This window comes from Pyxicephalus adspersus, chromosome 6 (genome assembly GCF_032062135.1).
Source record: "Pyxicephalus adspersus chromosome 6, UCB_Pads_2.0, whole genome shotgun sequence".
In the NCBI taxonomy this organism is placed as follows: domain Eukaryota; kingdom Metazoa; phylum Chordata; class Amphibia; order Anura; family Pyxicephalidae; genus Pyxicephalus; species Pyxicephalus adspersus.
Genome location: NC_092863.1, coordinates 48062566 through 48089612, shown reverse-complemented (window position 1 = coordinate 48089612; position 27047 = coordinate 48062566). Strand labels below are relative to the sequence as shown.

Genomic DNA, 27047 nt, shown 5'->3' with positions numbered 1-27047 from the left:
AGGTTGGGCTTTAAAGGGACACAATCACTCTTGCAAGATATATTCACCCATACACACTCCCCTGATACATTACTGCTGCAGGAGTCCACCATGAATAACTTCTTGAGATGTTGTTGAACAAATTGGTGAATTTTGTCACAAATGCCCCCCAAAGTGACAGTGTTTGGACCCATCGATGAGGAAGGTTACATGCTCCCCCGCACCTGAAGTCCTGTTCCATTAGAGCAATGGGGCAAGAGCTCTAATGGATCAGATAAGTGGCAAGAGAGTGCAGACAGACGTGTATAAATTGCAGGAGTGGTAGGCATTTGGCAAACAGAGTCATTTTCTCTAATTGAGCAAGTAACTATGTCTTTTTGAAGGCCTGTTCACACCAAGTTTCCTAAAAAAAATTGCTGTGGTTCAGTGTAGTTTTCCTGAAAATAAAATGCCAGTCATATGAGAAACACACTTTAAGATATGCTATCTGAATTTCTCACAAAAATACCACACACATAAAATGCCAATGCTACCGTATATATTCTTTACCCCATCTCTAATCCTTAAAGGCTATATTCAAATGAACACATTTCATTGGTTACACAGGTTTGTTTTAAAGTAACAGATTGTTAGCATATAAAGTGTCACATTTTCAAGCATGCATGTGAGAGGAAATTGTGATTTGTTTGCAGTGATGCTTTTTCCCATGTTGTAGCTTGAACTAAAAAACTGTATATAAAGCTTTTTTTTCTGCCTGTAAAAAAACTGAAGCTGCAGATTTACAAAACTTGGTCTGCATGCATGCAATGAGGCTACAGGTAAGAGACTGCATCAAAACTGACTTATTTTTGTAAATCAGAACTCCATATCTGCATTCCTATTACAGGTAATGGACTTTGAGGTAATGGTTTTGAGAAAAATGCATCAGTCTGACGGGGGAATTCTAAAAAGATCAGCTATAGTATACACATTTTTTGTAAATGTATACTGTAGTATAAAATATATAAATATATAATAAGGATCGGCTAATAAGTGGATCTCTTGAACAGGTTTCAATTAACTGGAACTTGTAGTCAGCACATTAGTCAGCAATGGAAGGTTAATTTTGCAAAGGTTTCTTAATCCAGATTGAAAAGTGCAGCAAATTAAGGCAAACAATTATCAGGAACAAGAGACTGGAAAACTAGCTCCATCTACAGTGCAAATGAGCTATTAGGATTATCTTCACCTTGTCCTCCATAATCTGACTGATCATTATCAATAATATGTTTAGTGGCGAAAAGGCATAAGCCAGGCTGAATATCTGAAAGTTAGTGCATTCATGCACTAGATTATAGAGAAAGAAAAGGTTCTCTACCTTTTTGTTCCTTCTGAATGCAAAAAGATCTGTCAGGGATCCTATACATCTCTGTGATATGCAGAATCCAGAATTCCTGATTTAGCACCCAGGAAAAGTTTCCTTGCTGAATATGAACTTTGCTTAGGTAGTCTGCTACTATGTTGTGAAATTTCTTTGTAGAAAACTATTACTGGTTTGAGTTTGTGTCCGATAAGATTCTTGCACCAAGCTTAAAGGGGGTAAGATTTACAGACACAGCTGTAGCATTGTCTAAAAATAGGAGAACAAACTTTCCCTTTACTGTTGTTTTTTTTATGTCAAAAGCTCCCTAAAATTGGATGAGTGTTTCCACACGCACCCCAGGCCTTTGAACCTTCCATGTGGACCACCCAACCCCAGATAATTGAATCTGTAGTATTGTTGAGCAGAAAGTGCTGGGAACATTAGAGAGCTTAGATTTTGAGTATTCTCCGACTAAGAGAGATTTTTAAAAATCTCCTTGGGAACTGCAATCTTGAAGTCCAGAGTTTTCTACATCACCTCTCCAGAAAGAACGTTGGTGGCACTGTTATTTGACCCAAATGAGTTCCAGAACTGCTGAAGCCATGAGTCCTAAAACTTGTATCATATATCTTCGTTCCTGTCTGATCCTGTGTAGCCATGAACAACTTTTCCTCTGGCATTAAATATACCCTAGAAAAATAATTGGATTGGGATGGATCTGAAGTTGATTTGTCAATGTCCACCTTCTATCTCAGCCTCCAAAAAAACAGCTCAAGAACTTAAAAGCTTTTCTTTGGTGTGGAAAAAAATAAATTGTCATTCAGGCATGACATAAGAGAAATTTGCTGCAATCTGAGGTAGGTCATTACTAGAATTTTGTAAAGAAATTGTGTAGGGAGCCACCAAGAGAGAAAAAGGAGATTGAATTCCCAATAATAACTGGGACTGAAGAACAAACTGAAGATACTGCTGATGAGGTAAAATGTAAATATAGATCCTGAGGACCTAAGGATGTCATTTAGGCTTTCTGACGAGGCAGATTTCCTTTCAAGTAAATGCTTTCCCTTTAGTTTTTTTTTTAAAGCAAGAATGTGTTTAGGTCCTTGATGCTGATGATCATCCTGTGCTTTGTGAAGGCTTTTGTACTAGAAATGTACCAGAGACCAAGTCTTTGCTGTATTGCTAACAAAAGCATTACTTTTCATTTTAGGTGAGAGAACATCCAATGCTGCTTCTGCTTTCTTTCTGCCTCTGCAGATTTGAAATGTAGAACCTCTGGGTGGAGGAGGGGGTCTGCCAACTCTAGGTGATAGACCTCTTTCACAATCTAAAGTGCTAAACTGTCCATGATATTTTACCACCAATCCATAAAAAGGGATATTCTACCTCTACCCCAGGAAAAGCATCACTTTTTAGCACAATACTAAAACTAGATAAAAAAAATACTAAAAACTTGATAACAAGCCTTTGATAATGCTGTGGTGTTAGGGCTACATTTTGCCTGATTTGATATGAAAACCCTTTTATATCCCACAATGCCTGGGTGGAGCAGGTTTCCTTCAAAGGGGATCCCTTATAATTTTGAATTCGAAGGTGCCATTCCAGATGGATCTCATGGCAGAGTTAACAGAAACTTTGGCCTCAGCTGAGGCTCTGATAAATCCACTTACCATATCTGCTAGGTAAACCATTCCTTTTGCCACTACTGACAGAGAATCCCAGATTTCAATCTTATCATAGCATATTGCCAATATCTGAAACAAAATGTCCAAGTTTTTCACAAATAAGAAAAAAAAATATTGGACAGTTGGAAACACAAACTAGGGGCAAGAAGGATGGGAGCGTTGTTGAACCAATTTTTTGTTTGTGCATTTTTGCTGAAGGTGGAGCCCATTATCTCTCAGGTAGCTATCCTACCTAACATAACAACAATTTGTTTAATAACCTAAGATAGGAACCCCTTTGAAAAACACAGAATACATGAAAGAATTAGGACAGCTCTGAATTTCTGACAGTATAAAAAGTTGTTTTTATTGGCAAAAACAAACAAGATCCTTCCTAAGGTGCTGTATATTTTACAGACCAAAAAGAGAAAATAGGAGACATTCATTGTAAGGGTTTACATACACAATGAGCTATATTTATAAAACAGGGAATCAGACATACCCTCAAACATCCAGGTCCATGTGATTTAATGGTAGTAACTGATTCCCACCAGGGAATGTTTGGGGGAATGTCATATTCCCAGTTTTATGAATACAGCCCTTTGAGTTAGCCACACAAGTCAGATTTGATTAGATTACTGAAATTTACCAACAATTGTGTAAGGGCCTTTTTTAAACGAGACACTGTTCCCTATTCATCTACCTACCACTTTATACTCAAATTAGAACAAAAGATCCACTTCAAAAATTTGGCAATGATGTTACTTTTTGTAATCAGTATTCCTAAATGCCTGATCGCCGCCCATTTGTCAAAACTGCTGTTAATGCACAGCTCAACATTGTCAGGGATATGCAGCCATTCTGGCTTCCCTTGCAGGTGCCAACACCGAATGAACTTTCATGTGACTCCACAGGAATTACGTCTTACCAGCAAATAAAGAAGGCTAAAGATAGGAATGCAGAAGGGAGAAAAGATGGGAGTGCAATGGAATGGGGACAGATGAGTATCCCCAGGCTTTAGTTGTTTTAAGTCTCCATTGGAGAAGTAACTAAAATACCCAGATTTGGCAGGTGTCAGTTCAGTGGGATTGGTGGTGTTACCCTCTCCGTCATGTAACTGCACAGGGGCCTAGAGATTGGCTATAAGGCCTTAGTGATGAGTGGTGAATATAAAATAAAAGATGTTCGCATTGGACAAATGTGTTTTCTTGCAACACATTTATGTTAATGTTCTGCTTCATTAGATCTATTAGTTGACAGCTCTCAATCAGCCAGGGGCTCGGTGACAACCAGAAACCAATCCGAGTAATTGCCAACGGTGATCACTTTGCAGTCTCTGACATAATAATCACATTTCGAGTGGAGGCTCCATTGATATAAAAGCATTTTTTTGTGGAGTATTGCTCTGCATTGCTAATTTTTTTTATAGTTCAACTGTCAGATACAAATGTCTAACTAAAAATGAATATACTGAAAACTATATTATAAAAATGTATATAATATATTGACTGAACATTGCATTGTGCAATCCATTTCTGTGGAATATGATTCCTTCATTAAAATAATCATTACATGAAACAACTATATAGTCATTTCATTGGTATCAGCTCAAATGAGTAGTAGATATGAAGGTGAAGTTCTTATGACTAGACTAGAAGTGCATGCATATATTTAGAGACAAGCATTTCCTTCCAGCCAGTATTCATTCAGGCTGCAGTCTGCTTTCATCCCTGGAACCATGCCTACTTTCCAGAAGGAAAAAATGTAAAGTGTTCTGTAACAAGACCCTTTTCCTCCCAGACATTGGTTCCCTTTTCAAAGTTGTTAGCCCACACAAGACAATGCATGCACATAACGGGGTTCATTTACAAGAATCTGTTTAGTTAGCAACGTGAATGTTCACTTTGATAAGTGAATGAAAATAAAAAAAACCCAAGCTCAAGAACACCAAATTACATGCCAAAGAAAGTAAAAACAAAATGTTGCTAGGACGTGATTGCTGATCTGTTGGAAGAGAACACAGCATTTAGCTTACTGAACGGTCTATGTGCCTTTAGTAAATCAACCTGCAGGGAGGCTTCAAAACATGTCAACATGTGTTTAATATATTTTACAATGTACAATAAAGTTTAATGTGGTTTCTCATAATTGAAATAGATGCCTCCAGCTAAAATGCAAAGGTGTCAATCTAGGCTCATTCTGCTGCTAGCACCATGGTAGTGCTGTAGTCAGTATGTCAGTGATAATGTTGTGTTCAGGTACATCATAGGCGGTGTGATGCTTTATTTACACAACTGGAAAAAAGTATGCAGGTTGTAAGAGACAGAAGTTCTTACTAGCATTCTTGTTCTGGACCAGTACAATAAACTTATTTGATCAATAAGGTTATGTCATATGATGCATTAGGGTGAATGGAATCACATCACAAGGCATTATAGGAACCCATAGCAAAAAAACACGTTACTACCACTCACAGGTCTAAATGGGCCAAAAAAAAAAAAAAAAACATTCAGTATATATTTATTCAAATTTTTTTACCCAGATGATGGATTAAAGCTTTAAGCGTACATGAGCTTAACTATAATTAATGCATACCCTATTTCTCTACTTAAATATTGTTCTTAAGAACATGTAATGCTTGCTGTTTGTTACAAACGTTTAAAACACTCCACTGAAATGAATGAGGAAAATGTTTGCAATGGGTTATGGGAATTTGTGGGGCATTTTTACCCTATTCTAGCTCTCTGCACCATAGTTTGGATAAAAACCCTTTAGAAACAGCTCATACAAAAAGGTTTTTTTTTTTTTTTTTTTTTTTTTTTTTTTTAAAGCAAAGCATTTTAAAATAACTTATGTGTAAACTTAGTAAAAAAAAAAAAAGTCAGTCCCGTCCTATAGACAAAGCAGAGAACAATGGGAAACAAGGGGAAATTGTTCCAGTGGAAAACCATTTTGTAATACTTTCAAGTAATTTATAGATCAGAACTACAGCCCACGTTACTAACACCCCCCCCCCCCCCCCTATTCCCTCACAGGGCACCGCCATCACTTTCTCCATGTGATCTTTATTCATCTTGATTGTCCGGTATGATGCCGGACATGCAGGAGTTCATTCAATCCCTGCACATGCAAAGCAAGCTGGACGTCTGGCAACCAAAGCTGATGCTGAAGAAAGTAGGAGAGGTTATTGCAGAAAGGATATCGCCTGTCACTTTTTGCAATATTGACCAGCCTGATCATGGATTTTAACCAATACTAAAATTTGATCCTTACAAACGAACACCTGACTTCTACATTTAGCTTCTGTGCAATATGAGCATTACACAGGACCAGTGTTCTGCATGCATTTGTGCAGAATGTAGACACAGCTGAAGCATTTGATGGGAATATATATAACATAAAAGTAATGAAAATCAGACCAAAGAGTTTAAGCATATTTAGTTGACAGTACTTGGCAGGAGGACATATGTAAAGAAAATCAGTAATTCCTTCTAGGGTAACCTATTAGGTTTCTCTTTCTGGGAAGTTTGGAAAACTTTCCAGCTATTTAAAGAAGAATTCAAGGCACCAAGGGCCAAATTGCCAAAGCCATGGACCATGTTTCCCATATAGATCGCAGGCTCAGGAACCCAACCCGCCCACTCTCTCATTGCAGGCTCAGAAGTTCAATGGCAGAGTGGACAAGTTCTGGCATCATGACGTCACTCGACGGCTCCCCATGCATGTGCGGTCCGGAATCAGAAGATTTAGTGGTCCATGAGCTCCAAAAAGTTGGGGACCTTTTATAGCTTCAATCAACCAAAAGGTTGATTTAAGCCAAATAGTTCAATACAAATGTATTGTCAGCAAATACATTTCACAAATTACAAATACAAAACAGCACATAAAAGCTTAATATGAGAAATTGTAGTATGTTAAAATGCATCACCATACCAATTGTTTGAAATGAGCAGAACATGCACATCAAGAGCAAATTAATCTCTACAGAAAGATAAGAAACCAATTTCAAGACGGGTAATATCTCTCTTTCTTATTAAAATGGGGATGGTTGAAAAGACACATATATGTTGGGCTATGAGTTGGAGGGGGTTGTTTCAGGGAACCAACTATTTAAAAATGATGGCAAGTTTTGGAGATGGTGAAAAATGTTTATGGAAAGGAAAAATGCTGCAACAGACCAATCAAAATATTATAAGAAATCAATTACATCTACTTAGGAGCCCATTGTGATACATTTTGTCTGTTGCTGTACATTTCATAGGCTGCCAACAAACCTTGATAGATCAATAAAAGATATTATTCCTCTCTTGATGAAAGTAGTAGACTTGTGTGACTCGAAGAATATTTTGCAGACTGATTAGTCAGTGTGCAGTCAATGTATACTTTTTTGATGGCATGATCTATCCAATTATAGAACCACATTATATTGGTCAAATACAGCATGATGTGCAATCAGATATAGAATATTGTGGGATCTAACCAAACACATCCTATTGAAATGACCACTCACACCAGTTCTATCCTCCGTGCACATCTCAATAAATGTGGCAGGCAGTGTGAGTAGATGCACCTGAACCACATAAAACTCAGATTGTGGCGTAGACAAGCTCTTTATTGAAAATCAAAGCTAGTATCACATGCATTTCATTTGGTGCTAAAAGTTATTGAACATGAAATATAATTTTAACACGCGATGCCAGTTAAATTTAACTAGATCCAAAAGGACTCCCTTCATAGAAGTGCATAATCACATCGCAAACACTATCAAAAATCAGAGTATGTGCTGAAACATTCAATGATATCAGCTATCAGTAGGAGTGAATACAAGAATTTAGGATTGTATTACAATGAAACAGATAGTTGTACCTGAACTTTGGAGTTCATATTTACCCACAATTGTTTATTTAGTTTTAAATTGCTTGGACAGACATGATAAATTCTAAACCGTTATCTATTAAAGGGGAGTGACAAATATTAGGTCACAACCAAGGTAAAGTTGAAAAGTTGTCAGCATCTAAGATATTAGCTGGCTAGGTACCTAAACTACTGCCCAGGCCACCTGACACTAAATCAGCTTTTAACAGCCAGTTCAGACAAGGCACATTTTCATAACATGCATCTACAAAGATGCATTTTTTTTAAATCTACAAAATAGAGCTTTAAAATACATAACTACTTCAAAAATCCAAATAACTGTAGCAGAGTGACTGAACCCTAATGTAGTTTATGAACTGAAAAATAAAAACTCGAGCAACAAGTTATTTGTTGTGAAGTCAGTATGTTAAAGCATTAGTAGCAATGAAGAGCAGACATACAGGTAATAACTTGAACCATCCTAATAAAAAACAAAAATGAACATGGTCTAGCATATGACACTATGGCAACAGATCACAATACAAATGGAATACTCCTTTGGTGATAAACTAAAATGATTTACTGCATTTAAAGGAAACATTTTTAAAAAATGCTATGAAAACTCATGGTGTGTTAATTCTCAGCTCAGATTTATTTGATTAAACAGTGTCATCCTAACAGGGTCACAACAAAAAAAAAAGTATACCCCATCCACGCCAACAGAAATGTGATGCTCAATTCTAATATAACGCTCCAGATTAAAGGCGACATCCATACATTTCCCGGCTGAGATGCATTTTTTGCGTAACCATTAAAGATTCCAGTCCCAACTTTATTACATTTCTTTTTAAACTGGATTGTTTGTTACTTGATGACTATAAATAAGTGTTTCCACTATGGAAAAAGAAAGTGAACACAGTACATTTGCATGACTGGGGAATGGATTTTTGTTTCTTAAGAATTCTTCTGAAGGACAAAAGCTTAGAAAAAACAACCTGAATGTCTGAACTCAGTTCTTTTTTCTTAGTTACCAAGTCCCTTGTAAAAATAAAAGTACAAGGCTCTAGATGATCTATTGCTTCTCTTTTGTTTTTTCTTGTTTGGCATCCTCTTTTTGGTCTTTCACCTTGTCTTCCTTTACCGATAGTTCTTCTAGTTTTTCTGCAACTTTTTCAGCACTATCATTTTTGGTCGAGTCTGCTGAAAACAAATCAGGATCAGGTTGATCATATGCAGAGAATATTTACACTGAATAATATGGCACAGTCTCCCATCCAGCAGCACATATAAGTTCTTATTAGGTCCAATAGGCAACACTTGCAGGAACTAATTTTATAGTATAGTTAAAAAAAAATAAAACATAATAAAAAACATAATAGCACCTGAAATACCTGAAATATATTTATGCATGATTTAGGGTGTTGGTACTGAGACAATAGTAGGGATGCCTTAATAGGTTAGGGTAGAAAGAAGCATAATTTATTTTGTTAGGTATTACATATAAGAATAAATGGTTAAAAAGGAAATATTAAGGGGAGGTTTATCAATAATGCTTGAGACCTTCATGCATAATGGATATTTCTAATATGAATGAAATACTCAATCCATTATTTAAAGGAGACATATCAACATATCACAGTAGTTGTAACAAGCTGAGCTACTCGTGATAGTTGTAGAAAAAACTTAATTCCAAAAAACTCCAGGAGGCAGATGACACCATATATGTACTACCCTGTAAAGCAGTATATGGACATTATTTAGGGCTCTTGTTAACCTTGCAATTGTCACACAGAACTTGAAAGGAGCATCCAAGTCACTGGGATGTTATGGCCAGTGCTTGGGTAAATTATTTTTGATCCAACACCATTAACATGAATCTGCAAATTGTAATGTGAGGCCAGATAAACAAAGCCATCAAGCATACCCCCCCCCCCAAGATTAACTGACATTCTTGTTGTCAAAGTGAAATAAATCTAACAATAAAAGTCCCCAGAGGTGTCACTTGCAATACCATTTATTGGATGTTGGAACCAAACTAAAGTCATGAAATAGAGTACTTTATGTTTGGGAAACAGATATGTAGCTAAAAGTTGCTGCTTTGCCTGTTTTGTTCCTATACTTCAAATCTTGCCAGTGATGCCAACTATACAACAATATAGAGGAAGTTTACAATCTAGGCAGAGGGTCATGCTGGTGTAAAGTAATGTGCAGCAGTTCACGATAGGTCGGTAAATCAAAATAGCAAAACGCACCAAAGAAAAGATGACGGCAATGGTGTCAGGGCAAAAGGAAGTGGATGTTGAATCGTTAAAGGAGCCCTGGGATGCAAGCGTGCCATAATGTAATTACATATTCTAGCAAAAGCACACTACTACACAGCAGACATTAATGTTCTGCATCAAAACTTATAGTAATCAAAATCAATTACTCAGTTAGAATCTGATGTGTTATAGAAAAACACCTACCCAACATTATTCTTTTTGAGTTCAGTTATGTCCAAAATAAAAAAAAAATGCTTCCAAATAATTTTATAGTCTGAAATCCACTGGTAGAATATGGGTAACACACATAAGCTTTACAGAAAGACTTATCCTGTTATACTGGTATACAGTTATACTGGTAGTTTCACGTGCTGAAATCAAAGAATATCCCAAGATCATAGAACACTTTCCTGTGCAGAAAGTAGCATAGATACAATCCTGGTTTTTCTATAGCAGACTGAAAAAGTGACATTACTGGAGGTTTGCAGTTAGACACAGAGTGAGTCTGCATTAAGAAAAGAAAATGTGTTTAAATTACCTTTTGTTTGTTTTTCCTTTACTTCATTTCTGCATTCCTCAAACTTTGCCTTGAACTTCTGGGCATCTAAAAAGGAAAAACAAGTACATTAACACATTTTTCTTATCCATGGCTTCTGACTTGTTGCCCCTATCTTATTGGTCACAATTATGTTTTGTACAGTAACATTTTAACAGCCTATAATAAAAATGTTATTGTGTATTTGTTTGCTTGTAAGAGCCTCATAACTATATTTACCTAAAATTTGTATCTAAAGCTAAAAAAAAAAAAAAAAAAAAAAAAAAAAGTGTTACAACTCCTTTCATGTTTACAGCTATTTGATAATAGAAATCTGCTCTCACTGTTTTTGTGACAACCTTTAACTATGCAGGAAATTAGCCGACATTACAAAAAAGCAGATAGGGGATCTGCCCTTCCCCCTATTTATCACAGCTCTATTTTTGTCATTTGATAAAGGTTTTGTTTTTTTTACTTCCTCTTGTGGTGTGACAACCCTTATACCAGACAGGAAGCAAAGTAATTCCTCGAATGACTGTAAAACCCAACAGGAATGTTAATTTTACTTCATCTTGTCCAAAACTAAGACGTTAACCAAAACCTTAAAATTACTTTCATGCTGTTCCTTGGTCATAATCAATGGCTGTTCAGAACTGCATGTGAGAACAGTGCAATAGAAACCCTTACCCAAGAAAAAAATATTAAAAACGGGTTTGTTGTCAATGAGAGGAATTATCTTTGGCTGTGATACATGTAAACAATTCACTTGAAGGTGGCAGTATAACCGGAAAGTATACAGTGCCTGCATTCTTCAATGGACAACAGAGTTCTAATGCACACCAAATATTTACATGCCTTGAGGCTAGGAAACTGATGGAAATAAACATAAAAAAAGAATAATGTTTACAAAACCAAACAAAAAACATAAAAATATTCTAAATGTGTTCACGGTCATCCAAATGTACATAATATTCAAGATTAAAAATACTCACTTTCTGCATTTAAAAATCGAATAGCAAGCAGCTCAGGCTTCGGTGATTCATCCGCATAGTCTGCATATGTATTCCAAACCCAGGCTCTGTCACTTCCTGCATTGGGTTTTAGCTCCATTGCAGGTGTAACTGAAAAGACAGCAATCATTATGCATAGGTTTATGAGAAATATTAACAATTTTCTTTTTTAGGTCAAAGATTTCATACATCACCATGCCCATCAGCCTCAAAAGCAAACCAAATGTGTAATACTGTTAGCATCAAGAAACTTAATTTTGTGTTTTGATTTGCTTCAGCATTAATATTACACAGTATTTATATAGCGCCATCATATTAGGCAGGGCTGTACAAAGTCTAAAGTCATGTCACTAGCTGTCCCTAAAAGGGGCTTACAATCTAATGTCCCTACCTCAGTCATATGTTATAATACACTAACTTCAAATGTGGGGGGAAGCCAATGAACCTAACTGCATGTTTTTGGAATGTGGGAGGAAACTGGAGAACCTGGAGGAAACCCACGCAAACATGGGGAGAACCTGCAAACTCCATGCAGATAAGAGTCCTGGCCAAGATTCGAACCTGGAACGCAGCACTGCAATGGCCAGCGTGCTAAGCACTGAGCTGCCCTATTTGATAGCATAAGAATGTAGGTTATTTAAATGGTAATGCCTGAGTAACTTAAATCCTAAAACTCCTCTGTGACGTAATGTTAGCAGCATGTCAAACTGGCTCAGTATCAATTTTATCCCCAAAAGTAAAAGGTCAAAGACATTTGACACTGCCAAGACCAACGGGATTAGATTAAGTTTTGCAACGTTGCTGGAGTCGCTTTCCTAGCTGTTACATGATCAACTAAAAAAACATTAAAAAAAAAAAAAGAAAAAAAAAAGTAAAGTTACGTACTGTAATGGTTTGCGCAGATTTTGAGAGTCTTATCTCTTCTCATCAAAAGGCGGATGGTTCCCTTCTCCTTGTGTTTGAGGAGTTTAACATCACCAGTGCCCCGTTCCTTCCACTCAGGTGAATCATTTTCAGAAGCAAATCTGAAGAGCTTTGCTCTCCTGTTTAAGAAATAAAGAGTTAAAAAAAAACTGTAAACAATGAATACTGAAAAGGAGCGTTGAAGCAAAAAAAAAAAAAATCTTGCTTGGGACATTTACCATCACCTCATTTTATAAATAATAAAAAAACCTTAAAGGATGTAACTATTGTGTTTAAAAACCAAAGCATGGTATAGAGCCCCACCTACTTGCTGTAAATTGTAAGAAATATTTATTTGCAAATTATTTTATATTTGCTTAATTTAAAAGCAAACCTAACCTTCAAAAAACAGTTTGAGTGCTTTCTTCACTCAATACATATAAGCATAATGTATGGTTATCAAATCCTTGTTAAAAATTAATTTGTTATGGGTGTCTCAGCCCCTGTATTTCCTGTTACAGGGAAGGGTAACCCCTGGCACATTTTTGTGTGCTGGGTGACTAGTCAGCTCAATAACCCCTTGTAGTTATATTTTAGGAACCTCCAACATGAACACAGTGCTGACCGAAGTAGGAAAGTCATGGGATGCACAGCCCATATACCAGACTAGAGCTGTGGCCAGGGTTGCCCCTATTACAACTTAACTGGGCCCAGTCAATGGCTCTACCCCAGCAAACACAGTTCTGCCCCTCAACATTCCCAAATGTGCCAACAGCATTCTCAGCTACGTAGCAACGAGGAGCTCTGCGGTACATCAAACTTTTGAGGGGCAGAGCTGTGTTTGCAAATGTCCTCACTGTGTAGAGGAAAGAGCAACAGGCTTTCAGTCTGGTGACCCTGTCTTCTGCTGAGCACAACTTTACTCCTAGTTTTTAAGGAGATGCAGATGCTATTAGTATATAAGCACATTGAGGAACACAGCTTTGTTTGAAGGGAAAGAGCAATTTGGCAGGGCATAATTGGGATAATACAATGTTTCCTTTTCAGCCCAGGAGCAAGGTAGAATGAAAAATGTTAGCAATGGCTGTTCTAGATAAAATGCATACTGTTTTGTTAAACATTTTTCTATGGCTATACAAAACATCAAGTGAATCAAAACTTACATCTTAAACACTTCCATTTCATCCTCCTCCAGAGTTTTAATTTCCTGCTCAGGTAATGAAACAATAGGTTCAAATTGAGGATCATGATTGGGATCTTCAGAGTTTTCTACAGAGGTCTCATGCTCCTCCTGTGTTTCCTGAAAGAAGGCACACATTGTAAAACACACTGAAAGTTATTAATTCTACAGCATAGCAAAGCAGGACTAAACAGCAGTAAGACAAGTCATACTTTACTCTGCAGTTCTTTAATAGCCACACAGGAGACCTTGGCCCTGACCACTTCTAATATTGAGAACATAGGGTGAAGCTCTGTCATCTTCATTGGTAATTTTGTTGCAGACCTGTGCACATCTTCCTGCTGGCTTTCTGATATCAGGAGCAGGGGTAAAAAAAAAGGAAACTGTTGCATATACAGGTAGTCCCTGATTTAAGGACATCCGACATACAGACAACTTCCTAGATACGAACCGGGCTTCCCTGCTTGTTCCTGTGCAGAACAGAGGCTTGATGGAAGGGGGCAGTTCGCATGACTTGCAGAAGAAATCTTTTGCCCTTCCGCAACATCTTGTAAGGCTTTAATGACCAGGACAAACTCAGCAGTTGTTTGTTTTTGCATATCAAAGAACAGGTTGCTCCAGAAGTTAATAAATGTCTGGGTTCCATAAACTTTTTTTTGCTTTGTTTGTGATTATATCACAATGAGGATTTTATACAGTAACTGACACCACACTGCCTAATAATATGTTGAGACAAACATCTGTCCTAATTGCATTTATTAAAATAATGTACCTGTTCCGAATTGGATACAAATTCAACTTAAGAACAAACCTACATATCGTATGTAACCCGGGGACTACTTGCGCATTCCTAAATTAGAGGCAGGATAATTTACTTCCAATTGCATTGACTACTTAATAACATCCAATGCTGAACACTCAAATATATAACTTTGCAGGTGAACATCCCAAACATTTAAATGAAAAAGCTAAAACATTAATGATAAAACATTCAGGACTGTAATATGGGGAAAAGAATAACAAATGCCTGGCATTGTTTAGCTAGACTGCTTATGTTAGCACTAATCTGTAGCCTGACTAAACCTCAGCCTCCCCTGTATCAGCACTATGAGAACACAATTTATACATTTCATCTACATCCCTATTTCCATAGAGGTGGCTATGCAAATATCAACTTTAATAGAACCCAAAATTGTGATAAAGAGAGTGTCCATCTCTATCAGAGATCTTCTCATTTCCAGTCCCCATGACCACACAGGGAGAAGGATGAAAACTCAGTGCTATAAATTATAATTCCAACAACCTGTGGTAGCCATATTCTCTGCATGAAGGCCGACGTAGATTAGGAAAATGTTGGAGAAATATTTGCCCATGTCCACCATTACAAAACAAAATAAAAAGCTGGAGAATAGGTTTAACAACTTAAGTGTGAAATCATGTATAACAGTTGAATGGAATGTTCCTTACAATAGGTCCTGCAAAGCTGTAAATCAGAAAACCCATACGGACATATTCAAGAATAAAAAGGCAGATCTGTGCTGACCAGCACTTTGTCACCAGCCATGGATGGACAAAAGAAGAGAAATCCAGCTTTGTTTTCCCTCTGTATTTAAATCAACTAATGAGGACAATAAAGAACAATGAATTTTGAGTAGAAAAATAGATCAGGGTCATTCTTCATAGCTGAGGAAGTCCATACTGTCATTTCATTTGCCATAGAAAGTCAGGAACAAACCACATCCATCAGTAGACCCAAGCATGGCAAAAAATGACTGAGAACATCACTGTGCCAGAGGATCTCTCATCAAAGGAGCCAAAAAGACCAAAAAAGAAAACATGTTACTATCCCACCGGCTTCTGACTGCGCATTTCAGATGAAACAAATAACTTTTTATAAGCAGAGCTTACACACTGAAGGTTTCTATCCTCAGGAGCTTCCACAATTGAAGGCAGTGGAGACCAACCAACCAACCGTGATAGTTAGCTAAACAATGGACAAATAGTTATGTATTAGGTATAAACCAGATGCCAATACAGCTAGTCCCTGGGTTACATACGAGACAGGGACTGTAGGTTTGTTCTTAAGTTGAACTATTATGTAAGTCAGAACATGTACATTATTTTAATCAATGCAATTAGGACAGAAGTTTGTCTCAACATATTATTAGGCTGCACGGTGTCAGTTACTGTATAAAATCCCCACCAAGTTAAACGCAAAGCCCCCAAAAAAACATTCTGGAGCAAGCGGTGCTTTGAAATGCAAAAAGAAACTGTAGAGATTGTTTTGGTCATTAAAGAGTTACAAGAGGCTGCAGAAAGAGCTCAGTCCTTAGGATCACCCACAACCTCAGCTGTGTTTAGCAAAAGATTCCTGCAAGTAATGCAAACCACCCCCCTATCAAACCTTTATCCTGCACACCAGAGTTGGTATCTAGGAGTCATCCCTATGGCAGATGTCCTTAACTCGAGGACTACCTGTATGTGCCAAGACATTTACAGAACCAGTCCTGGGTTTTATGAATGCACACATGACAAAAGTGCTCAGATCTGCCACTAACCCTAAAGCTAAATGCAGAGCTAAAAAAAATGTTAAATAGTGATATTCCAGTTGCTATCAGAACAGGTACAAAAGGGAAGGTTTTTAAAAGAATACTTCTTCCCAATACTCTTTCCGTATAATTGCTACCAACTCCACGGCCCTGCTGGATTCTATGACATCGGCCTATAGGTGCCAGCCATCAGGTAGGGATCCTCCGAGTGTACAGGACAGGAAGTGGATATAAAGCCCCTTTCACACTTTGGGTGGAAATCCACGTGGATAGGGGCTTCCAGGCAGTGTGGTAATTGTTCTAGAAGAGGGAAACCAGCCCCATACACAAACTGGTCTGAAATGGCCCCAATCCTCCATTACTGAACATGAAAGAGTTTGGGCAGTAGGTACACATTGATTGGCCTAGACTGAAATGTATCCGGGCTCTCTGAGAATTTCAGAGTTTTCTATTCTCTGAGATCTACATCTCCCTGCAGAAACATTTACAGAGGGGCACAGTTGGGCCCAAGTGATCAACCAATCAGGAGACATCATAGGGAACACGTGCTACCATTGGCTAGCATGAAAAAGGCTCCAAGATGATGGGTACCACACTGGCTACATGCTGGAGATTCTGAACTAAGAACCCCATCACCGAATCTGCAATAACGTCCACCCCTCCCGCTCCATCCACCACCTAAATCATATCATTCCTAAAGCCCGGCAGAACTGGGCCCCCATTATTAGTCAGCAATGGTTTATCCTGGAATGGTGGCAGCCTTCCCGGGTTACCCTGTCCATACTGGGCCATACCAAAACATATATATAGGGGATTCTATAAGCACAGTACGCCGCCCTTAGCCTAGTGACAGTGATTGGGGTGAGCCGGGCCTCACCTGCTAGGAACAGGGCCGGCCCTACGCCACAGGGCCCCCGCCCAATACTGGCCGGTTTGCGCTGCATCCCCACCCCGCTACCTTTCCATATCGAGTCCTATAGAAGGAAGAAGTGTAATAGAAAGGACGCCGAAAGCTCTGTACCTTGGTGTCGGCCATCGGGCAGAGGATGGAGGCAGATTACGCGGCAATGCTCCGGATTCACAAATGTAGAGCTCGGTCCGCGGTTCGCGCTGTTTTTCCTCCCTCCCACTTGCCGCAAATGCCGTACGTACTAAATCCTACGTAACGTCACGCCGCCTTACGCTACAAAAATGGATCCCGTAGGCTTCATTGGTGCCGCAGGATGATGTCACATCCGTCCGCGAGGTAGCGGTTTCCGGCAACTTCTAAAGGGCTACTATATTTTTTTTTTAAGGACATATAAGAACAAAAGAAAGAATAAACCAGCGTACCACGAAGACTGACACAAAAAAGAGTCTTTCAAAGTAAATTTATTTACAACAATCAAAGTGCAACTTCTGGTTTTTAATGGTTACGCAATTCGACGCTCTGCTCAGTGACGTCATTAACATGTCTGCTCCCATTTGAAGCTCACATGCTGCTCAGAGTGTGGGCGAGATCAGGTAAATGACAGGAAAGAAGCGGCCTGTTTGTGGTGCTGGTAATATGTGTTGTTTATGCAGGGATATGTTTTGTTCTTCTGTTCGTAGGGACCCTAGCCATATGTGTGAAAATAATGGTTCAGGTAGAATGTATTCGTAATTTAAGTGTGAAGTAGGAGAAATGCAATTGTTCCTTTGCTGATGAAAATGCTGGCTACCCAGGTGTCATCTTGATCCTCGGGCTGCAGTGCTTTCAAGTAACATGCTGCTCAGGGAAACTTTAAGGAAAGAAAGAGAGAAGATAGGCTTTTTAAGAGGCACCAGGGGGGAAAATATCTACAAAATCAGTAGCATTTTTATTAAGGTACAAAAAAACTTTAAAAGAGTAATAAAACAATGTTACAGAATGGCATAATAAGGTTCTCTATCGGCACTATATTAGTTGATAAAGAAATTACTGACTTGCATATAAATCATGAATCAGAGGATGGGGTCTTAACCTGATGCGTTTCACCCAGGTGGGCTTCCTCAGAGGATACAGAGACCCTAGGATATAATAGTGTTAGAGTTATGCCAGTTCATTATTAGTGGGATGTCATAAATTCATGTAACAATCACAAAGTGTTTGGGTGCTTTGGGTCTCTGAAGTAAAAACTTGATGGTGTATTTGAAGTTTCTTAAGCTGCGTACACACGGCAAATTTTTCTCGCCCGATAATCGGTATCGGCCAATTATCGGGCGAAAATCTGCCGTGTGTACAGTCGGTCGTCGTCCATCGTCCGACGACCGTCCTGGCGGATCCATGGACGACGACCGATCCTAATGAAAGGGAAGGGGAGAGCGCGCAGCAGGGTGCCGCTCCGTCGCTCCGTCGCTGTTCAGAAGGTCCAAGTAGCTTTCAGGGTCATTTTCCCACTCGAACACTCCCATAGACTTTCATTAAAAAGCTTGTGCAGGGATTTGAGTTTTTGTTGCAGTTGTTTATAGGCATATAAATGGGGGACACAGATAAAAGGATCTCACATTCACTACTAATCCCAAGGGGATAGATTTCCTTATTTTATTTTATCCATTTCCATTGCCCTCTCAGAGTGTTTAGGGTGTCAGTATAGACTATTGTATAAAAGTTACTCCATGCTGACAGGATAACTTTTTTTAATTTTAAATGCACAGGTTGCAGCTTAATAATTTTAACAATCTTTTCTTCCTAGCAAGCAGCCCTTATGTTTTGTAAACAGTCAATCTGCATGTCTAAACAAGCTAATACAAAAACTTAGCTTACCTTTCAATCTCAGGTTTGTTTCTTTATGTATGTATCCGGCTTTGAAACCGCAGTTTAGTTAGTCTAAATCATATCCACTCACACACACACTTCTTTCTTTATTGTAAGTTGCAGGAGGTCCTGCACTCAAACACCTTGTTCGACTTGGAGAGGCTAGAGTAGGAACAATACACAAAAGCAGCAAATTATCCAAGGAAAGCTTCCATTTCTGCTACAGGTCTAAAAGCTTGCAGAGCTGTAATTTTTCTGCTAAGCAATGGACACAAACATCACAGAGTAGACACAGGTAAATATTTGCTTAGGATATATTTTATTTTCTGACTTTTTCCCTAGAAGCGGATATCCAGGACTAAGTTTACCACCAAACCTCCAACTGTTATCCTCCACCTCCAACTAGATCCAGTTACACAATTTGTGTATTTATTATTTGTACATTTCAAGAGTTAGGGTTGTAGTACAGCAACAGCACTGTGTTCTCAGCTGTAAACACAATTTTCAAACAAGTTGGAACAACCAAGTTGTTTTTTGTACTTTTTTAAAGTGATAAGCATGTGATTGTGTTGCAGAGATGTACTAAATACTTGGTTTTATTTTGCACATACACTTTTAGCAATCCATTAAAAAAATGTCAGTTTGATGTAAGAAATCCTGTCAATATTCTTCATTTACAAAGGTAAAACACCAGGATTAGGGTCCTGTGTTCAAAGGCTTTTGTCTCCATCAGGACTGTTTCTTTCTATACAAAATGCTTACAGGTGAGTTGAATTATCTTATAATGAGGTCATCTGCAGATGAAATGTACCCTGAATGATCTCTAAAGCATCTGAAACTGATGTCAGATGCAAATAGAACATTCCTGAAAGCAAGTGGCATTTTCCCATCCACACAAGCCCAGAGCCCATCGGAACAGACCCCTAGGATCTTTATCCAGCCATAGACTTCTACTGCTGTAGTCTTAATTACAACTTTGAAAACAATAAAATAGTGATCAGGCTAATCAGCACTTTATTACTATAGCATTCTTCTTGTTTCAAAAGTGAAAGTGACAATGCTGCTGAAAAGTGCTCATCTTTTTAGATTAATACTATTTTTATAAATGGGCAGTACTTCAGAAAATGGGGGTTATTTATGCACAAGTAATGATAATTGTCTGGTGAACTGACTGCTCATTTTACGATAGGCCCTATAGAGACGCAGCTCTCTCAGTGTGACCTTATTCTGCCGTTGTAAAGCTGAGGTTAAAGTAAGAAGCGGTTATTCTACAAATCTTTTTTGATAAGTTAACACAGATATAGAAAAGCCAATATTTGAAATTCAGTAATGTTACCTTGCCTAATTTTTCTCCCTAATATTATTTTTCAGGGCAGAAATAAAAATGGAAGGTGTTGAGACAAGTGTGGGCTCTCCAAATGATTTAGGACAATCTAGCAACATTGAAAAAGATAACAAGGAAGAAGAAGAAATGAAAGTTGATTCTGCGTTGAGCACAGGTGATACAGGACCAGACAATGATAGTGTGGATGCTTCAGGAGCTGGTGACAGTGCAGCAACCGTGGGTAACAGTACCGTCGATGCTGATGACCCTGGAATTTACAGATATATCAAAGATGATCTGTTCACATCAGAAATTTACAAAGTAGAGATACAGAACTTGCCAAAGTATATAGGCTTTAACGACATTAAGAAATTTCTTGCCAAATATGGATTAAATCCTCATAAAATAAAGCTCATTAACAAACAAACCTTTGCATTTGTGACTTTTAAAAGTGAAGAAGAAAGGGACAAAGCTATGAAAGTTATACATGGAGCAATGTGGAAAAATCGAGCCCTTAGTGTCAAGCTTGCAAAACCAAAGGCTGATCCTATAATAAAGAAGAGAAAACAGGAAGATGACAAGGAGCAGCCTAATTCGAAGCGTCCAGCTGCACAGGAGTGTGCTGAGGAGGAGCCTCTCAATAAGCAGATTGCAGATGTAGTGACTCCTTTGTGGCAGGTTCCCTATGAAGAGCAATTGAAAATGAAGGAACAAGAATGTGAACACGTTCTCCAAAGGCTAACAAAGTAATTGTCCCCCCGTTTCTGACATGAGGTGTAAATTCAGATCTCTGACTCCCTCTCCCAGTCTTGTTTAGTTTTTCTGCAAATTACAGCTAGTGTATAGTAATTTATTAGTAAAATATACACTAGTTGATGTAAAAATATTTTGCCAACCATTATTAAAAACATAACATTTATTTAGTGTTATTAATATTTGAAATTTAGTTCTAACCATTTGATATGTGTTTCTTTTTGCTCCAGGGAGATAGGGAATACCAACAAGGCCTTATTACCATGGCTATTTGTGCAGAAGCAGAAGTTTAATAAAGTTTGCTGTCCTTTAGAAGGAGTGAAGCCTTCTCCAGCACAGGTACAGATACTCTGTGAATCTAGTGTGTATCTTTACATGGTTAAGACAATATTGTATTAGGTTAGCGTGTTGGAAGTTTAAACTTACCTCGGGACCCCGGATACATTTGAGAAAATATTTGACTGCTGGGTTCTCCTAAACTTTTATTCTTTGCATGCTGGAATGTACAGTGTATGGTACATGAGCTGTGCAGTGAATATAAGAAGTGTAAATGGGCATGTTGAGCATTTTTTTACATGTCTTTTTTTAAGACATTTACCAACAACAATTGTACTGCTTTCTGTTTTCCTAATTTGTTCAATATGAAATTGAAGTTTGGCTTTGAATTATGTAGACCTAAAACAAAATATATTTACTCTCAAACTATGCCCTAGAACACTATTAATTTATCCTTTAATGTTAAAGCATTGGATTGGTTACGTCTTTAAATGGTAAACATCCTTCTTTTCTCCCTATTGTGGTATTAGACAGAATACCGAAACAAAAGTGAATTTCTTATTGGCGTTGGAGCAAATCAGGAAGACAAAACAATTGGATTCCGTCTTGGAAAGTATAAGGGTGGAACATGTGCTGTTGCGGAACCATTCGATACACTACACATTCCTGAGGCTGTGAAAAAAGTTGTAAAGGCTTTTCAAGAATATATCAGGTACTATCACACTTCCTATTATCTGACACTAATAATATCTAAATACTGAAAGCCCCGTCAAGGTACTATCCATCTGTTTTCCCTTATGGTACAATTCTGAGCTGTCTAACCTGTTGCTGTGAACCTGGGGTAAATATAGAATATTGCATAATAATATTTTATATAATCAAATTGGTCAAGCAAGATTTTAGGCTTTGTTTAGGCTACATCATACTTGCCATTGTTGGTGTTGTTCACAGGTCAATCTCATGCCATATCCGTGTAATGCGTAAGTTAATTGATTGTACATTGGTCTATTGATGGGTAATGGAATGGTGTTTATTTTGTGAATTTCTTACAGGTCTACATCATACACTGTCTACAGCCCAGAGACTTATGAAGGTCACTGGAAACAGCTGACCGTGCGTAGTAGTAGGAAGGGTGATGTCATGGTCATTGTATATTTTCATCCTCAGGTATGCAATCCATTGTCTGTGTGCTGCAAACCACAGGGGGGTATGTCTGTAAACTTTAGTAGTAAATTTAAGAGAATCGCCCTTTCCCCCCTGAACATTTTGACCCATAACACATTATCAAATGTAACAATCACACATTTGAAATGCTATTTGGCTGGATCCTTAAAAAAAAATGTAAATGACTGTATAGTTTTTGTTTTCAATAGAAATTGAGCAAGGAAGCCCTGGCAGATTTAAAATCATCACTGAGAGCTTTCTTCTCCGAGGGACCTGGAAAAGATAGTGGCATCACTTCTATTTATTTTGTTGAGGAAGGTCAAAGGTTAGTTTGTCAGTTCCTTTTCTTGTTCTTTTTATTGTAATGAGATACCCAACCAAGGCAGAACATGTTTGTATCTATGCATTCTGTGCACTAATATACAGTGTATATAATATGTATGTGCTTTTTTGTTTGTATAGCTGTCTTATATTTATATAGCCTTTGTGAAGAACATAATTTTTAGATCTGGTACAATTGATTCTCTCTAAATGTAATAATTAGATATTAGTAGGTGAATTTGCGATAAATCTTGCCCATTCCACCTTGTTTTTATAGTTTTGGGTAGATTATATTATATATTAGAATCTTTGGATTTCACTGCCTTTCCTTCATTTTCTTTTAAGTGTCAGAGTAAGAGAAATCTTTACTATGAAGACCTGGGATGGACCCCCTTCTAACCCTTCTCCACTCTGGTTGTGGTTGGAGTTGAGCTTTGTGTCAGGCAAATGTATTACAGTGTTTTAAATATAATCATTCAGGGCAACAGCATAGAGAAAAGATTTTGTCTTAATAGGGTAAATGAATATGGTCATCCTAGGAAAAGGAAAAACTTGAATAAATAAAAATGCAGCCACTGTGTGTAGGAACTGGTACTCTGCAATGTATTGCATTTTGTTTTTAGATTTTAGATGTGCTTTTAACTGTTCTAAAAATGTATAAATAATGGGAAGTTTTGTAAGTTTGGTTAAGTTTTTACCAATTACAAAAAACGGTTATAATTAAAACACTGTACATAGTATTACATTAACCTGACACAAAGCCCAACTTTAACCACAAGGGGGTTAGAAGGAAACCCTTCCCAGGTCTTAAAATGTTGCCTATGTCAATAGTCTTAAGAGATAGCTGGGAACAATGTAATGAATAGGTGTTCTGCACAGGAAGTTATCAGCTGACAAGAATAAACTGATATAAAAAAAAAAAAACACTTTCATTGGCATATTTAACAAATTAAGTTTGGGTTTACATACCCTTAAGTGAAAGTTATTGTCTTCTAGAAAATCACCAAACCTGGAAGATTTACCTGTGGAGCATGTTAGTGGGGAGCAGTACATCTACGAGGAACTGCTTGGCCTCACTTTCCGTATTTCACCCCATGCCTTCTTTCAGGTAAATATTATTTAGCAATTAGATTATAAAGACAAACTAAAACATTGTTCTTCTAGAAGAGGTTCTGAAACATTCAAACATATGGGAGTAAAGAACCTGTACACTGTTTTACTGTAGTCTGTTTTTCATAAAACAAAACTTACAGATGTAGCAATCAAATATGACCAACAAGTACAAATAAAATTTAAACATTTTATGTTATAAATATGTTAAAAAGGGTATTTGCACAATGCAGAAAAAAATGACTCGCTCACCTAGCCCAGGTTTATTAGCGGGTTTGAAAGAAGGTCCAATTTATATCTTCTAGGTTAATACCCTTGCAGCTGAGGTTTTGTACTCCACAATTGCAGACTGGGCTCAGCTGGACCAGAACAGCACTGTATTAGATGTTTGCTGTGGGACAGGAACCATCGGTCTCTCACTGGCCAAGGTAAGACCTTTCTGCTCCCTGGCGGCATAGTTTTATTAGACTAGCAGTCTTTCTGCATTTATTGCGTGGCAGTCTTAAGTTTTACTTTTTTTTTATTTTTTCCTGTTAAAAAGAGAGTGAAGAAAGTTATAGGAATTGAACTGTGCCAGGAAGCAATTGCAGATGCCAGGGCTAATGCTCAGTTAAACAGTAAGTGTCATTTTTTTTCTGTACTTATTCTGATTTACTGATTGTACAGTTGCACTCTTAGGAACTCCTGGTCTGTACTTACCCTTACTTAACTGGTCCTAATAGGTACTTTAAAGACTTCAGCTTGCCAAAAGATCTGCAAATGCATTGCTAAATCTCACTGTACACATTGCTAATATGCTGAATCTTGCGTGAATAGGGACGGACTGATCCTTTAAAAATATACCGGAAGTGTTGTTCAGCAACCTTGGATTGGAATAAAGATAAATTCTGCTTTTTATTGACCGTATAATTCAAATTGTATTCGTCCCTATTGAATGTAAAGGAAATACCATAAAAACAATAAACAATTGTGTAGTGGACAGTGGAAACTGTGACGTTAACAATTCAGTTTTAGGACAATACTGCAAGTGTCTGGAAATGGTTTATCTGCTCTGGCTTGTTGCCCAGGAATTCTAAAGTCACATATCCCTGCATGACTTGTACTGAGTTCTCAGATGATTTCTGTATGTAGTGTTTACAGTTATGTTATGATTACAGACCTGAGCAATGTTGAATTCCGATGTGGTAAAGCAGAGGACATCTTTCCTACTTTGATTAACACCCTCATATCTCACAACCCAGTCGCTATAGTTGACCCGCCTAGAGCAGGACTTCGTAAGTAACTGCCTGTTTTATTTATCCTTTCAGTGCTATCATATTGTGTCTCTACTCCTCTCCCATTTCTTTCTATAGAATAATGTATAAATAATGTCTTTTTTTTTGTTAAACTAACCTTGATTTTTGTTGTTGCATGTGTAGATTCCAAAGTAATTATTGCAATTAGAAGAGCGGAGCATCTTAAACAGCTCATCTATGTGTCTTGTAATCCAAAGGCTGCCCTTAACAACTTTGTGGAGTAAGTACAGTGCTATGGTGCTAGTGCAGTGAATTTTAAAGCATCCAAATCCAGAAAGCTTGGAGTAGATAGGCACTTTGAGTGCTTTTTTTTATCTTTATCTTTGACCTTCCTTTTATTTAAAGTTCTGTCATGATGGCATATCTCTGGGACTAATATTACCTAGAAATAGAGCAGAATGGGTTTGTCTTCACTGTGCTTAAACTAATTCAAGGTTTGGGAGTGAGAGGATAAAATCCATTCATGTATTTTCAGACATGAAGGGTATATCTTTAATTTTTCTTAACTGTGCTTTATAAAGGTACTTTAATATTCAATCCAGCAGGTGTGAAGTGTTAATACTTTCTAGTTACTAGATCTGTTACAGATTTAGCCAGCCTGATATGTTTTCTCCTTTCTAGTCTGTGCCGCGCTCCATCAAATCGTGTGAAGGGTCGCCCCTTCAGGCCTGTCCGAGCCGTTGCTGTGGACCTCTTTCCTCAAACACCACATTGTGAACTTCTTATTTTGTTTGAGAGAGTGGAGTATACAGAGAATACTACAAATTCCACTTCAAATCCATCAAGTGAAGAGATGGAGCTTCAGAAGGACAACAGTGCACAAGCAGAAAACAAGACTGAGGAAATGGCAGCAGTTTAACTGGATGTCTTATTTCTGAAAAAATTGAATAAAATGTTTCATTTGTTTATTTTTATGTATGTAAATATAAGTATATCTGTTGCAATCCTAACTTGGACCCTGAGAAGGTACCTCCTGCTTTTAGAAAGCTAGTGGCTTAATTATCCTGCTGTGCCCCTAACCTATCACATACATCATAGGTTAAGCAGCCAAATTGGAGAGGAGGGCCAGTGCAGCACTGTACACATATCCATGAATTGCTAATCTCCAATACAGAAACCCCATATGAATTGTAGGAGTGTCATACTCACAAAGGTTTTGTTTTTTCCCAGTGTTGAACAATGACAGTTCACTTGCTACATTTGTATATAGCATGCATTTGATTTATATTTTGTTATGGAAGTAGAGTAATACAGGTATGTGGGTACATAAAGTGTACTTAGCTTCTCTAACGAAATACTGCAAAACTTTACAGCGAATAACTATCTCCTTGTGAAACTATTAAAATACCATTTTTTAAATTATGTTGTGAGCGTATATATCTCCTTATATAGTGATAGCTTTGATTTAGGTACATAATCTATCATGAGAGACTATGGAGGCTGTCATTGTTAAAATCATTCTAAACAATGCCCATTGCTTGGATGTAAAGCTGATCTTTTGGTTTCATTCACATATTTCATTCATACTTCAGATAAATGTGTGGCAATTGCCTGAACATCTGAGCTGCATTATCAGTCTGGCAGAGGATCCAACCTAACAGGTTGATCCAGATCAGAAATGGCAGATTACATTATCTCTCAGTGTAGGGACACTTTATTAGTTTGCCCAGTTTAATTTTTACATGACCTTCTGAAACATGGGAGTGCTTACAGTGCATGTTTAGGGGATGACAATAGTTGAATAGTATGTAGCTATGAATCTGTGCATGTGT

The 27047-nt window shown here is 37.7% G+C and overlaps 2 protein-coding genes, 1 long non-coding RNA gene and 1 other non-coding gene across 5 annotated transcripts; 1 reads left to right on the top strand and 3 right to left on the bottom strand.

The window, feature by feature from the left end:
* Positions 1 to 8467: 8467 nt before the first annotated feature.
* On the bottom strand, positions 8468 to 17455 carry RANBP1 (RAN binding protein 1). 2 transcript variants are annotated; one of them, XM_072415690.1, is made up of 6 exons: positions 17299 to 17455; positions 13712 to 13848; positions 12531 to 12688; positions 11628 to 11756; positions 10639 to 10704; positions 8468 to 9039 (listed from the first exon to the last, which is right to left on the bottom strand). In XM_072415690.1, the coding sequence occupies exons 1-6, from the start codon at positions 17311 to 17313 to the stop codon at positions 8912 to 8914; spliced, it is 633 nt and encodes a 210-aa protein (XP_072271791.1). In that variant the 5' UTR covers positions 17314 to 17455; the 3' UTR covers positions 8468 to 8911. The 2 variants fall into 2 exon arrangements, with proteins under 2 accessions (XP_072271791.1, XP_072271792.1); XM_072415691.1 differs by having other exon boundaries at positions 8468 to 9036.
* On the bottom strand, positions 10481 to 10609 carry LOC140334403 (small nucleolar RNA SNORA77). The gene has a single exon (XR_011921531.1). It is a non-coding gene; the product is annotated as a small nucleolar RNA SNORA77 (small nucleolar RNA).
* Positions 17456 to 17590: 135 nt separating the features above from the next.
* TRMT2A (tRNA methyltransferase 2 homolog A) lies at positions 17591 to 26634 on the top strand. The gene is made up of 12 exons (XM_072415689.1): positions 17591 to 17780; positions 20404 to 21102; positions 21340 to 21448; positions 21916 to 22097; positions 22438 to 22552; positions 22759 to 22874; positions 23867 to 23978; positions 24286 to 24408; positions 24522 to 24597; positions 25138 to 25254; positions 25399 to 25495; positions 25897 to 26634. Exons 2-12 carry the CDS (start codon positions 20417 to 20419, stop codon positions 26132 to 26134), a joined length of 1971 nt encoding a protein of 656 aa, XP_072271790.1. The 5' UTR covers positions 17591 to 17780; positions 20404 to 20416; the 3' UTR covers positions 26135 to 26634.
* LOC140333790 (uncharacterized) lies at positions 17806 to 19312 on the bottom strand. The gene is made up of 3 exons (XR_011921427.1): positions 19042 to 19312; positions 18222 to 18305; positions 17806 to 18037 (listed from the first exon to the last, which is right to left on the bottom strand). It is a non-coding gene; the product is annotated as an uncharacterized lncRNA (long non-coding RNA).
* Positions 26635 to 27047: the final 413 nt, after the last annotated feature.